The sequence below is a fragment of the Nansenia antarctica genome, assembly GCF_963989245.1.
Source record: "Nansenia antarctica genome assembly, chromosome: 3".
Lineage (NCBI taxonomy): Eukaryota > Metazoa > Chordata > Actinopteri > Argentiniformes > Microstomatidae > Nansenia > Nansenia antarctica.
This window is the reverse complement of record NC_137688.1, coordinates 45,131,035-45,146,704: the sequence shown is the minus strand read 5'-3', so window position 1 is coordinate 45,146,704 and position 15,670 is coordinate 45,131,035. Positions and strand designations below refer to the sequence as shown.

The 15,670-nt window shown below is 40.9% G+C and overlaps 1 protein-coding gene across 1 annotated transcript; it reads right to left on the bottom strand.

The window, feature by feature from the left end:
* Positions 1–9,599: 9,599 nt before the first annotated feature.
* Positions 9,600–12,496, bottom strand: LOC308152152 (nuclear receptor subfamily 4 group A member 2-like; the record flags this gene model as incomplete). Its single annotated transcript, XM_080525070.1, has 6 exons — positions 9,600–9,826; positions 9,934–10,112; positions 10,261–10,463; positions 10,649–10,803; positions 10,981–11,110; positions 11,630–12,496. The coding sequence occupies 6 exons, from the start codon at positions 12,494–12,496 to the stop codon at positions 9,600–9,602; spliced, it is 1,761 nt and encodes a 586-aa protein (XP_080381196.1).
* Positions 12,497–15,670: the final 3,174 nt, after the last annotated feature.

Genomic DNA, 15,670 nt, shown 5'->3' with positions numbered 1-15,670 from the left:
AACCTGCTCTATCCTGAGTGGAAGGGACAGACGAGATTCGTAATATTATTTAATCATATAGCCTAATTCACATGACAAAAGCTGCCATAAGGTGGTATCTGTGGTTCTATATATTATAGAATAATAATGTATATGCCTATAGTAGTATAATGGTGCATTCATGACCAACTCAGGAACTCATAATTCCCACCCCGTCATCTCGGATCTACTGCGTACATAACCGTACTTCCGGACTGCCAGTCTGATCGCCACACCTTGTCATTCTAGCAAATCACAACAGTTTATTAGCCACACACTCCAAGGTGGTATCTGTGGTTCTATATATTATAGAATAATAATTTATAGGCCTATAGTATAGTATAGTGGTGCATTCATGACCAACTCAGGAACTCATAATTCCCACCCCGTCATCTCGGATCTCCGAGTTCGGAAACATTCATGTGATTTGAGGTCGGAAACTCCAAACATCATGAACGTCCGCAGCTGATGGCAAACATTGGCCAGTTATAACCGCTTAATGTATTTTTTTTTTCTTGTTATGAATGTACTATAAATGTGTGTTTCTTGTTTCACATGAAGGTGAAGCGGTTTTGTCAAAATGTAGTTAGTGAATGTATTTCCGGTTCAAGCCAAAAATCCCAATTAATATTTTCAATGAATCAATTGAAAAACGATTTCAATGAATATAAACGTTGTTGATATATTACAGGTAATAACAAATTCAGATAGGCTCTGAGATTTACCCCTTGTAATTCTATTTATTATATTTGTTCTAAACTGGATTTATAGCCACTAGATGTCAGCCTTGTCCAAATGTTTTGCCTGCTGGTTCCTGGTTTGCCTGTAGGAAGACGCGGATCTCTGTACAAGATATGTCATCTGTGTCTTATTGACAGTTTTTCCATTTGTGTGAGTGTGGTCAGAAACAAGTACACTTTTAGCACTATATTTCAGTTTTTGCATACTCATTTTGTTACTCTCAATTATGTAATTATGAATTCACCACCCTTTGACACTATCCTCCATGCAGGTACTTGTATATCTGCGCCATGTGACAGACTGGGTTGAAGGTTATCATCAGTGAACCACCAGGTACGCTTCTCTGTTTTGCCTGAAAATAAACATAATCATAAACCCATCAAAATATTAGGGAGTCATTTAATTTGACTTTAGATACATCAACATTAGTTAAGATACTTAAAAAATAAAATTATTGAGACTCTGCTAGAGTTGAACTTAGTGTTTTCTCTCTTCTATCACAATTTACAGAAATCTTCACCTGAGCTATGCCTCCTGAGGCCTAACCCTCTTCTCCAGATGTTGGCTATGAATGAAAAAGTCTTAATCCCCAAAGAAGGGATGTGCTTCATCCACCATTCACTCATTTCTCTTCAAACAGTCTCTGTGGCTTCCTTGGGCAAGATATACGGATGATCGAAATCTTTTTCGAGAGCACTATTTTTCCTCTCCCACAGAGAACGCTATAGGGGCCAAGGATTGCTTCTCCCCTTTACATCTTCCTCACAGGTGTTTGGCAGTAAACTGTTTTATTTTTCCCTTTTCTTTCTTGAGTCTTGATTTGGCTTTCTAAAAGTCAGACTTTATTTCCAGTTCGTTCCATGACAGTAACACTGACAGCTCTTTCACAAATTGACCATAACTTCACACTTTTCTTTGCTAATCAAAAAAAGAAAATCTGTTTTCACTCAAATTTTATTTAGCAATTTCATTCACAATGACTGAGCTTTCTCCATGTTAAATGTAAACAAGTGCTTAATGTGTTGGTGATTGTGGGTTCAACATCATAGGGGTTCTGATGATGCCAGTACATACTTGCTGTCACCAAGAGAAACATGCTGAAATAGCATCATACTTATTTTCATGCCTCAGCAATCACTAGCCTAAAGGACAAGAGAGAGGGAGATGGGGTATAGATTGTTTCCATGTTGGTACCAACTTCAATTCATGCTCCTTGTAGAATTCATTTTAGAATATTTAGAACAGTTTTTAGACTGCGATTGTGCTGAATCAGCATTACTCTCCACAAAATAACCTGATTGTGCCATGTGTTTGTGCCATATAATATGGTCTCTGTCTTCTAATATAGTTAGTTACCTTCTGTCACTTCCCCTCATCTTAGGTTACTGCTAAACCACAAATAGTAAGATTAGCTTGAATTCAATTAAATCTGCACTGGACGAGGACCAGCACTGAGCAAATAATAACATGCTCTAATACCGTCTACCAATTCGGTATTTATGTACCAAACTCATGCATTCTTGTGGCACAGAAGCAATGGGATGTGTCCACATTGCAGATTGGAGATATTGAAGAATCTCTCAGAGTGTGCTCGGTCAGACTATGCCCTGTGCATACAGATTGAGAAATGAGATGTGTCCCCTGCAGCCCCCCCCCCCCCTCGCTCCCCTCTTATCCTCCCCTAAGCAAACCCCTGGTCAAACAGAGCCCCCTATCCCTGTGGCCCAGCTCCTATTATTCAAACTGAGAAACTCTGGGCCTGTGTTTGACCTCATACACACAACCTACTGATTGTAATGGGATGAAGCTGTTGGAGATGGGTGTGTGTGCATAACTACACGGGTATAAAATGATAAGCACCGATTAACGATCCATTGGATGATGACTCCATTCGACGTGTGAGGCATGTTAATAGAAAGAAACCCATTTATCTACAGCACTTTACTTTTTCAGAACATGCAGTACATAACGCCTCATAGATCATCAGTCATGAAGCATTAGGACATGGTACAATAAAGCAGTAAAAGAGGCCTTTATTGTGAATCTATCACAGCTCTCTTGCCTAATCCTTTATTATATAGTATCTTTGTTTAGTATTTTCTCATCTTGTATAAATGTCAGTTTCATAATGCTCTGTGACAGCTTCACAACATTACAAGTTCATCATACATTCGTTATGCTGTATGACTACAGATCTACCAGGTCAATTAAATATGTTTATATGGCAATTTAACACTTCAGAAGGTGCTTCAGGTATTGTTACCACAACATTGCAATTGGTATGCTGACTGCATGAATGTCCACTAGAGCTGTTGCCCGTGAATTGAATGTTCCTTTCTCTACCATAAGCCGTCTCCAAAGTAATTTCCAAGAATTTGTCAGTATATCCAACTGGCCTCACAACCGTAGACCATGTGTAACTACGCCAGCCCAGGACCTCCACATCCGGCATTTTCATCTGCAAGATCGTCTGAGACCAGCCATCCGGACAGCTAATGCAACAATTGGTTTGCATAACCGAAGTATTTCTGCACAAACTGTCAGAAACCGTCTCAGGGCAGCTCCTCTGTATGCTCATCGTCCTCACCGGGGTCTTGACCTGACTGCAGTTCGTCATCGTAACTGACTTGAGTGGGCAAATGCTCACCTTTGATGGCGTCGGGCACTTTGGAGAAGTGTTCTCTCCACTGATTCTCCACTGGTTTTCACTCTACCAGGCAGATGGCAGACAGCGTGTATGGTGTCATGTGGGTGAGCGGTTTGCTGATGTCAACGTTGTGAATAGAGTGGCCCATGGTGGCGGTGGGGTTATGGTATGGGCAGGCATACGCTAGGGACAACGAACACAGGTGCATTTTATTGATGGCATTTTGAATACACAGAGATACCCCACCATTACCTCATGTTGCAGCATGATAATGCACGGCCCCATGGATCTGTACACAATTCCTGGAAGCTGAAAACATCCTGAAAACATTGCACTCAACAGACATGTCACCCGTTGAGGATGTTTGGGATGCTCTGGATCAACGTATATGACAGCGTGTTCCAGTTCCTGCCAATATCCAGCAAATTAGCACAGCCATTGAGGAGGAGTGGACCAACATTCCACAGGCCACAATCAACAAGCTGATGCAAAGGAGATGTGTTGCACTGCGTGAGGCAAATGGTGGTCACACGAGATACTGACTGGTTTTCTGCCACCCCCCCCCCCCCCCAATTTTATCTGTGAAATCCACAGTTCACTCAATGTCTCTTTGCAAGATAAAACTGCACATTTTAGAGTGGCCTTTTTTTACCAGCCTAAGGCACATCTGTGCAATAATCATGCTGTTTATTCAGCATCTTGATATGCCACACCTGTCAGGTGGATGGATTATCTCAGCATATGAGAAGTTCCCACTAACACAGATTTAAACACATTTGTGAAGAACATTTGAGAGGAATAGGCCTATGTGTACATAGAAAAAGTATTTGATTTCAATTTGAGCAAAAACAAAAGTGTTGCGTTTATATTTTTGTTCAGTGTAGTTCAATGTGTTTATAATGCATTATAAGACTTGTTGTATGATTGCATTATAATGTCTTATATAATGTCATAATAATCCTGAGCTATTATTAGCAATTTTTCATCAGTTGGAAAAATAGCCAGCAAAAAAGCATCATGCATATATGATGAGTAATAACACATTGTATCTGTATGCTTTAAGTAAAGTGTTAACAACTACATGTAATACATTTCATGTATGTGAGGTTATTATTATTTTCTTTTCCCCCCATTCATTCTTTTATAGATTTAAAATGTGTTGTGGGATTTTGTCTTCTGTTTCTTCTATCTTATTCCGTTACCATGTTCCTACAGGGCTCTTCTGCAAAATAGACTCAGGTCTCAGTAAGATCTCCCTGTTTAAATAATATAAAATATAAATAAATAAATATTATTGTGTTCTGTCTCATCTCCCAAGTTCCCCCAACCTGCTGCTGAACCAGTCAAAGACCCAGGAAATCATCATGGACTTCAGGAGGAAAAAATCTGAGGTCCAGCCCCTGCTCGTCGATGGAGGGAGCGTGGAGAGAGTCTCAACCCTCCGATTCCTGGGGGTACAGGATGACCTGTCCTGGAAGACCAACACAGCAGCCATCATCAAGAAGGCACAACAGCGGCTCTCTCCCTCAACCACTCAGAGACTCACCCTCACTCCTCACTTTTAAATCTCACCTCAAAACCTACCTGTTCTCCCACGCCTACAGCCTCCCCTACCCCTAGCCATCTCCCCCATCCCTGCCACCCCCGCCCCCCCCTGGACATGCATACAACCTCCCCTATCCCTAACCATCTCCCCTAACCCTGCCACCCCCCCCCCCCCCCATGGACATGCATACAACCTCCCCTTCCCCGTTCGTTAACTCTGTGTTCTATGTGCTCATGTTATCTGTTGCTTGTTATTTCTGTGTTTTTCCGTTTTTCCCATATTGTCAGCGTCTTTGAGCCTCGGAAAAGCGCTATATAAATCTAATGTATTATTATTATTATTATTACTTCCTGAGAGTCCTCAGGAAATACCACCTCAAACAGGAGCTGCTTGTGACCTTCTACCGCTGCACAGTGGAGAGCATCCTCACCTACTGCATCTGCGTGTGGTTCTCCAGCTGCACAGCCGCAGAGAGGAAAGCGCTACAGAGAGTCGTGAGATCGGCCCAGAAGATCATCGGCGCCCCCCTCCCCTCTCTGGAAGAGCTGTACAACACACGCTGCCTCAGGAAGGCCTCCAAGATCTCCAGAGACCCATCCTACCCTGGGAACGAACACTTTGTCCGGCTGCCCTCGGGCAGGCGGTTCAGGACCATGTCCGCAAGGACAAATAGACTGAAGCTCAGCTTCTGCCCTGAACACAGCAAAGACCTAGGTTCTAGGCCCTGGACAATCTAGACAATTTGATGGCAGCTACTAGATTGTAATCAATTGCAATACTGAAACACAACTGTGAACATTTCAAACCTGCAAACTGCGACACTTTAAATGAATGTGCAATAATACTATGTGCAATATGACAACCCTCGGGTACATAAGGTTCAGATATAGGAAATGTTAGGATATTTATAGCATAGCATAGAGTGCAGCACAGTGTTTTATTTGTATAGTATAGTATAGTGGATAGTGTATATAGCCTTTATTTATGTAAACCAGCTCTTTTCCCTTCTTGTTTTTAGTATTTTTATTTTATTTTATTTTATTATTATTTTTTCCTAGCACCAGGGGAGCCCCCCCTCCCAAATGTCGTTGTATGGTACCTGTACTATATTAATGACAATAAAGACCATTCATTCATTCATTCATTCATTCATTCAAGTGCTCTCCAATCCAGTGATTATGTTTCAAGTGATAAACAGCCCATTGCCCCTAACATAGAAGAATCCTGACAGCAGGTAAGCCAGAGTTAACTCTTTTTTTTTTTTTTTCCACACAAATCAGTTATTACAAGACAGGATTTGTTACATAAAGCATTATATGAATACTTGAAATGATCTTCAATTGCTTGAAAAACAATCAGAATTGTGTAATTCTAAACAGATTCATGTCATTGGTTATAGAGTACATGGCCATTTTCTTGAAAATCCATGGTCAAAAAGTAACAGTGCACACATGTTCAAGACACAGATACGTCTGTGTTTGGCAATCTAGAATATGTAAATAGTGTTTGATACAGTAAGTCACTATAAGTAGCTGCCATGTTTGAATGTTATGGACCCCTCCCCCAATCAAGATCAGTTGAGAAATGGCCACCCTTATGCTGTCACAAATACAATGAATGGATAACTATTTGGTGGACTCATAACTATGGTTTTTGGACCACAGAGAATGTAGAATGAGGTAGCCATTAGAAATGGAAAGAAGACTGCCAGGGTAGCAAATATGCTTGCTGAAGTTTTACATCCCAGTGGGTAACTACATAGACATGACACTGCCATGTTTGGGATTATGCTAATCATAACATTGAAGTTTTAGAGGCAAGAGCCTCTTTTTATCGTAATGTCTTCAATTACGGTACCTTGACTGACTTAACTCAACTTGTTCATTTAGCAGTTAAACTGTAGGCCCTGCGAGAGACATTTTGGGGAGGATTTTTAAAATTGTTTTCATGTTTCATGTGGGAAACGACATAGTCTACTTTGAGTTGTGTTCTTATGTTTGTGAAAACACCAATTTAGTAAGAGACTGAGTTTGTTTTACCTATTTACTTCTCCCTCCAATCTACTGTAAAAGAAACGATGGTATTTTGAAACGCGGAAGGGCTACTACAGTGACCTTGGCTCTGGGGAATCTGGGATGGCCGTGATAACGGCTTAGCTGCTTTGAAGCTGGCTGAATGCTGAGATCAAGGTGGGCTACAGACCTCAATAGTAGTATTCAGGCCCCAGACATCCCAAGAGCTCTGCCCTTGAGATTAAATGTTGTCCTTATCAAAATTAAATTGCACTCAAAGGGTCACACAGGCCTCAAAAGATGCAATTATGCCATGAAAAAATGCCATGAGTTGGTCTAGTTGATAAATGGTTAATATTTGATCCCAGAATCTATTAATGGTTGATGTATGGCCACAATGTATTCTGTGTCAATGTTGAATGTGGTATAAGCCATAGATGTTCTCCAGTCTTCACAGTCTTCACCATCAGTGTGTGATGCTAACAAGGGTCCATCCTTGGGGATCAGTCCCTGTCACTCTCCATCCATGTGATTATAATGTATTTGACATTTCACCCATAATATTGAATATTTTATCTTAGTATTTCAGCATGCATGACACCCCATGAGCAGAGAGCATCATTATTGATCTCTGGCCTATTTAACCCTCTTGAATGTAATCGTTTTTATAAGACCTTTTACAGCCTATAAATCAATGTTTCATATTCCCAGACACAACAGACAGAGGAGAATGTCGGAGAGGAGGCATTTTACACCTGCACATCTTCCCCAGATGCGCAAATGTAATTCTTCAGCATTTTCTTTCTGAGATAAGGACCCGAGAGACATAGCCAAAGAGAGGTTGGGTGAGTGTATTGTATTTGTGCCATTTAAGTCTTGATTCATAACGTTTTTGCAGCAGGTGAAATGTTTGCACCTGTTTTCTTAGTAGGGAATAAAAAATGAAATATCAAGTAACCTCTCAAAACTGTATATTTTAATCTTGTGTTTATGTTAAGTATATCTTATTCCTCTTGTAAAAAATAAATAAAAATAAAACAATAATAATAATGAAGAAAAAAACGTATTGGACATATATATCCCACAATTGAATATGGTGTTCATATTTCTTTGTTGTCACTGATGTACCATGAATGTTGTTTAATGCTAAACCTGTCCTGAGGGTTTGGTGTGGAAATGTCATACAGCAGGTCAAATCACACACTCCAGCAATTTGTTCCTGCTCCTTTTGGTGCATTGTTCACCCTAACATGAAATGCTATACTAACAGGACCATGACTGGTTGCACTTTATTTTGTGGTTTAGAATGTTTTTTTAATGACAACCAAGGTAGCTAACTACATGCAAACTGACTCAGATATGAATCGATATGTAATAACCAATCGATACCTGATAGACTAACAAAGAGCAGTCAATAACGATGCACAATCATCCTTATTTTGTTATTACTGGGAATACTAACATATTCAACAGCAAAATATAACGTACACTTGACTGGAGAAGAAATAATATAGGCTAACCATCGGGAACAGTTTGCAACAGCACATATGCCAACACATTCTATGCCTATTCAATATGTAATAATTACATTACAGTCTTACTGGGTCTAAATGAAAATGTTTTTAAATCGGTCAAATTTAAATAATCCACAAATAATGTTACATTTGGCATCATTTTATTACTTGGAACGGAGGCAAATCCTCAGACAAATTGTCATCAAATTAGTTGATTTTGTTAGAGTGTAACATTTCATGTAGTCCTATACGTAATGCATAATATGTAGGACATTATTAGGAATTTTCATGACACAAAACCGGTGCACAAATAAAATGGGTATTTAACGAATCTCGTAGCAAAACAATGGAAACAAAATATGTAGGCTATGTTATTGGTGTTGGTATTTCCATTAGGCTGTATAATCCGACATCTCAACACCCCCAAAATAGTGTAGCCTACACATTAAGTATTTAGCCATAATAAATTAGAACGTCTGATTAACTTAGAAACCATTTGTTTTCATTGAAATAATAATAAACAGCATGAATTGCATTTTGCATGGACAAATATATACACTAGTCCTCCCATTTATCAAAAACAATATGACATAGATCGAACAGATAGACCTCTAATGACGAACACATTTAACGTTGGATTATTCTAGCATGTAGGCTATATACATTAATGCTTTTCACGTCTGGTGAGACATAAAACACATCCCAGTGTGAGTCGTAAAAATCTATAACACATCACGCACGCATATACATCCAGTAACACCAAACAACAATGTTCCCGAGAATGGTCACTTCAAACTGATGATCAATTTGAAACCATGGTGATTCTTATCTGCAGATGTCCTTTACACATCACGCTAAGACATTTAAGTGTTGTATAATGTCCTCTAATCTGTGCAGTATGATGAGATACATAAATGCTGGGTTCTCGTCTAATTATATAGATCTGTTTAACTCCATGATGGGAGAATGGATGTGCTCTAAATACAAAGCTCATTCACCTGTGTTCAATATCATGTATATCTTACATAAACCTCCTCACGTATCTGAATTGTGTAAACAAAAGAAAAAAAGAGAAAAGAAAGAAAAACCCGTACATTTGCGTAAATGACCTTCTCTGATATTTAAAAGGGTAATGTGTCGAGGAATAGCTTGTCTATTATGGCGGGTGGAGGAACCAAGTCTTCGAGCTTCAAGTAGAATATCCGCTGCAAACCCTGTGTACATAGCGTGCGAAGTTCTGGTAACTTTTCCAACAGCTTTGATAAGTGATGCACTTGATGTTTCAAGCAGTTCACTATCTTGTTTTGAAGTTCCTCTACTCTCCTGGGTTCCTTTAGTCCATGCCTGTCTGTAATGACACGGGTGCAATTTATTTATTGAGCACAAACTCGGCATGGCATTACACATTATGAATTGATGGAAAGAAAAAAGAAAAAATAATTTGGACTGTCTCACCTGTTACCATGGCAAGGGCGGATATACAGCAGAAAGTTGACACGTCTAAATTCATGCTTTGAAGGTTAGCAGAGAACTCCACAATGGTGTCAACCCACGCCCCAAAGCCGCGCCTGCATTGAAGCATGTGCAAAACCAATCCGTTGCAAAAGATTAGCTTCCCCTCTTCTGGGTTGGACCTGTATTCGATTAAAAGAGGACCGTTAGGAGGTCGACTAAGATTTAGTAATCGAATGGAGGGTGAAGTATATCATTATAGCAATAATAACCTGTAGCTTAATCAATGATTGGCTATTGTGCGATTGTAACCATCTTAAGCCAGGTTACCTATATGATAAACGTAGAACGAAGAGTTCCAGGAAGGCTGATTCGAATAGGAGATCTTGGTCTTGTTTGGGGAGATCGGTAAAACCCGGGATCTTTTGAGCCCATCCGCGGATGATCTCCATCGAGCCAGTCAGAACGTCATAGAACTGCTGGACGTGTTGCGTGTCGTCTCCAGTAATTGGGCTGTCAGGGTTAACCTGGAACTGGAAATGGATGATATTAATGGTCAGTGGTATTCGGATATCATAAACGTAATGGTCAAAATGGCATTGTAGTTTCGACAGTTGTGTTGTTTTATGTCAGCGTAAACTCGTGCGTAAAACAATCACACCTTCGCTCTCCACGCGCCTAGATGAATAGGGACTGAATTAGTGCTGTTCGTTCTTACTTTTGAATAGTCTAGACGAGATAGGGATGGGTTGGAGTCCACATGGGCCCTCACGAGCGCACTTAGGATGCTGACCGATGGCGAGGCATCTTGCGGACTCTTCGGTTTGGATGGCAACCGCCCCCGTCGACCCTTTAAACTGGCAGTCCTAACGACTGAATGTTGAAGAAAGACAAATGGATTTGATGGTGAATAATCATTTTATGTAGGTCTATAAAGGCCTATACATCATAGTACATGCCAACACAAATATAATGGAACAATCACGTTCGATGCGTAAACGTGTGTGTAATATAAAGTCAAAACACACCAAATGCAAAAGGTTGTCATACCCTCTTTGACCATTCCCACGACAAGGCACTTTTGGAAACGGCAGTATTGGCATCTATTTCTCCGGCGTTTGTCAACAGGGCAGTTCTTTCCAGCTAAACACACATATTTCGCGTTTTTCTGGACAGTGCGCTGCGGAGACAAGAAGAGCACATTATGAATGCTATATTATGCGTTGCACCTGATACCTGGAAACAAACACAAAATAACTTTGGATGGAAAATACATTGCCGCAGCACTGCACTCTGATACCTCTGCACAATGTACAGCTGTAATCGATTCAAGGAGCGGACAGAGAAGACGGTAGGTAAACACAATTCCGTGGCCACTCATATTTTGACGTATCCCTGAGACCCTCTCCCAATTCTCCACAGGCCAAACGAGCAGATTATTCAGTCAGGTAGGCGAAATAAGGAGGATGCTTGATTTTTTTTTGCCTCAATAAGAATAGAATCGGGTTTAGTTACATCCACCAGAATTGCTCACTGCTTACCCGAAAAAAACATACAATTCAGGTCTCCAAAAAGCGAATCAATAAAGAAGACTCTTACATATCGCAATTCATCAAAGGCATGCTATTCAGGAGATCCCCCTTCCATGCATTTATTAATGTCAAACTTGGAATGGTTTGACTTATGGAACATAGCCTACCTTAAAAAATCCCTTACATCCTTCGCAGGTTCGCACTCCGTAGTGTTGGCAGGCAGCGTTGTCCCCACATACAGCACATAAGACGTCATTGTTGGGGGATCCTCGGCTCGGAGGGGACGGTACTTGGTTATCCATGAAGTGTTGCCCGTGACCGATTTGGAGTGAGTGGGGGAAGCCCATAATGTGCTGCGTCCTTAGTGCGCTGGGACCAAAGATGCCCTGATGGCTCTCTAATGTTTGGTGCCCGCTCGGGGTGTCTGGGTTTACGGATACGCGGAGCGAACCGTCGAATCTCATCTGGCATGTCGACATATGGTTTCCAGGTTGGGAATGCTTAAGAGAAAACAATGAGAACCTGGGTATCGAATTTTTCCGTTGGTCCATCCTATGCGCCACCGCCAAGTAGTCCTGGTGGAAACCGTAAAAAGACCCAGAGTCGTCCCATACGTGGCTGGGTGGGTTTTGGAAATGTGTCGTGGTGGTTGGTGTATGTGGCGAGGGGGACTTGTAGTACATTGGCCGGGGGGGAGTGACTATTTCGTCGCACTGATGTGGTTGATGATGACTCTGCTGGTGGTAGCCTTGCACGGGGATGTCTTCAACTTTGACGGAGGACAGTTCCCCTGAATGTGGCATTTGAAATAGACACGGAGGCTTGACGTCGTATGTGGAATTGTAGCTGTCCACGAAATTAGGCAGAGAGGTCGTTGCTGCGATCTCGGTGTTGGTCAGGTCCATGCTGAACTTGACGAACTCGGGCGTCAAAAAGTCACAGCTGTGCTCTCCAACGGCGTGGACACTGGCGCTCTGAGATGCGGGACTTGCTCCTTGAGGGGACGACCCGCATTGAGCTTGGACGCAAGGCATGGCCGCTGAGAGTAGGAGACACGAACGGTTCTATGAATCGATCATCATGTCAAGGCACAATCCAATCAAATTCAGATGCATATCATGTAAATCAGAATAATATGCATGCGTAAAAGCGCATCCCTATAACATCAGCCAGCGCGTGGTTAGCACCACTCACCACTAGGGATTAGACGATAATACGCGCAGTCTTCAATATAATGTGTATAGTCTTACCTTCAATCAAATGGCCTAATTGGTAGATAATTCACTCAAATGTGCCTAGAAAACAGAAAAGAACGGGTCAAGTAACATCTACTTGCACACACATGGCAAACATGATATTTCTTTAGGAATATTTCATTATACTTTGAGCTTGTTGGAATCCAAAAGGGATCTTTCCCTGCTCTGATCCACCGAGGCAATCCACCTATCCAAATAGTAGACTTCTCATACCTTTTGGCTTCACCAAATTATTTCCCCCCCCATACTTCAAGTATGGGGAAAAAAAGTAGCTAATCAAAGCTGTACCTTATACAATAATCCGCAGTACCATCAAATATGCATTAGGGGAATTCCATCTTCTCTGCTGTATTAATATCCAAGGTTTGAAGCAATAGTATTGAGAGACTGGGGCTTCCGGACAAATGCTGACTTACCAGTAGACTAACCGCGGGTCACACTGACAAGTCTTGACGTGGCCCACACTTGGAATACAGCTGCTCACGTGCCCATGCGAGACGTCATACCCCTTGACGCGCTCCAATCGAAAACCATGGGTATGGGTGCTCTCAGAAATATAATAATAATAATAATAAATAAATAAATAAATAATAATAATAATAATAATGACCTTTATTTAACACTTTTCCTGCAAACGTTGGAGCTCAAAGTGCTTTTAAACATTATGCATTATGGTTAAATACTCGATGCATATGTTGCACAAGGGATCTGCAACAGGGATGTAGTGGTAAAAAAAAAAACGAAGTAACTGATACCAATTTTTCATATGGACCTATATGTCACACTTGGCTACAAAGATGAAACTATAATCATGCTTCGTCAGTCCAACAAGAGAGTTTAGGTGAGCAACAACACACCTTATTGAATCTCCTGGTAATGTATTTCTGACATCTATCACTTTTTCTGTTGTTAAGACACTTTATTTAACTATTTTGGTAGTCTGTCCAATGTGACCAGCTCACTCGCCCCCCTCCTGATTTTTATTTTGATGATAAATTGTAGCTAGCTGCCTATAACCTCTTCATATATATATATATATATATATATATATATATATATATATATATACTATACTATGCAGGCTATATAGTGATTAACATCATTGGCAAATGCATCACCTATCTTAAGAAAACGTGTCTCTATCTACCACTCCAATTGTGTCAGTTATCTGCATAATCTTGTATTTGCATGCTTTGTGCTAAAAAATTATAATAATGCACAATCACAAATCGAGTCCCTGGCACTTGTGACCTCAAAGATGTGACTCAAGCATTGTACTCGAGTGGGGAGGGCAACAGAGCAGAATATTGTGCAATTGTATCCAGCCGTTACGTCAACATGTAGTAACGCCCTCTCAAACACGATTGGACAAGTCATGGAACCTCATTCGTGCTTCCTTATGACAATCAAATCATGTTTGCTTCCTGGTTCTCCTGTCAAAAGATACGAATTGGATGTCCACAGGTAACGCCCTGCCTCTCCCAGCGTTGTTAACGTCATTTGAACTGAGAAAACAAGTAAGTAAAAGCCATGAAAATGTAATGTTTGCCCTTTCTTGGTTGTTCTATCAATAGCCTATGATGAGAAAGCTTGGTTGTTCTATCAATAGCCTATGATGAGAAAGCGAATGTTTGATACAGACACCATGGGCACGTCAATGCGCCTTCATATCAGTTACCAGAATTATGCTTATTTGTAATGACATGTAGGCCTATATACAAATGTTTTCTCAATAGGCATATTCTCGTGGGGTTTATTCACTGCGTTCATTAGCAACGTGAATGATGCGAAGTGTCCAGTGAACAGGTGGGGCAGCTTGACCCTCCTTAGGCTATTATTGCATATCAAGACTGTTAAACGTTGGTTATTGCGTATTGGCTAAGACCATAACGATCGGACTACACACTGAACGGAGGAATCATACGCTGTCAGACAGGGTTCATGTTATCAAGGAAGCAACGTTTATTGTGGGAATGGTCACATATATAGGATCAGCTGGCTCAATCATTCATGTCACACAGCTGGTGTCAATCAACCAATTATGCCCCACGAACACTGGGATAGGGATGACTGGAGAGCACACTCATGTCAACACCCCCACTTGCTCTCACCTGACCAAGATGGAGAGAAAAATAAACAAATCAATAACAATCAGTAGCCTACAATTTCCATAACACTCTTTGGGCTGTCATTCCATCAATCAAACAAACAAAAGCTGGCACTGATATTGTTCCTCTCCTGTGAAACAAGAATATACATCATCATCATCATTTACAAACAGTCTTCAGTTTTTCACTGGTATTCTCTTATAACACTTTGAAAAAATAAAGCAAGAAAACCAAAACAAAAATTGACCGCTTGGTCTTTACTCACACTGATGTGGTTTCTCTCCCAAACATAACCTTTGTGAACCTAACCAATTTGTCCTTAGTTACTGGTTTGGTAAACACATCAGCCACCATTTGATCTGTGGGACAATATTGCAAACAGATCTGTCCATTCTGTACTGTAGACCTGATGAAATGGTACTTTATATCTATGTGTTTGCATCTTTGTCTGCGGACTGGGTTCTTAGCTAATGCAATCGTTCCCTGATTGTCCTCATGGACAATGGGTGGTGCATACTTGCATGCATCCATATGTGTCAACAGTTGAGTCAGGTGTAAACACTCTTGGGTGGTTGCAGCTAATGCCATGTACTCCGCCTCACATGTGGACAACGCCACCGTTGGTTGCTTTTTGGTCTTCCATGAGACCAATGGACCATTCTCATGTAGACTAACACAGTAACCTGTTGTGCTACGACGGTCTGTGACATCTGCTGCCCAGTCAGCATCACTGAAAGCCTGTAATCTCAAATCAGAGTTACACCTTTTGTAACACAACATTTTATCACTGGTGCCCTTTAAGAACCTCAATACATGTTTGGCAGTGGCCCAATGCTCCTCGGTT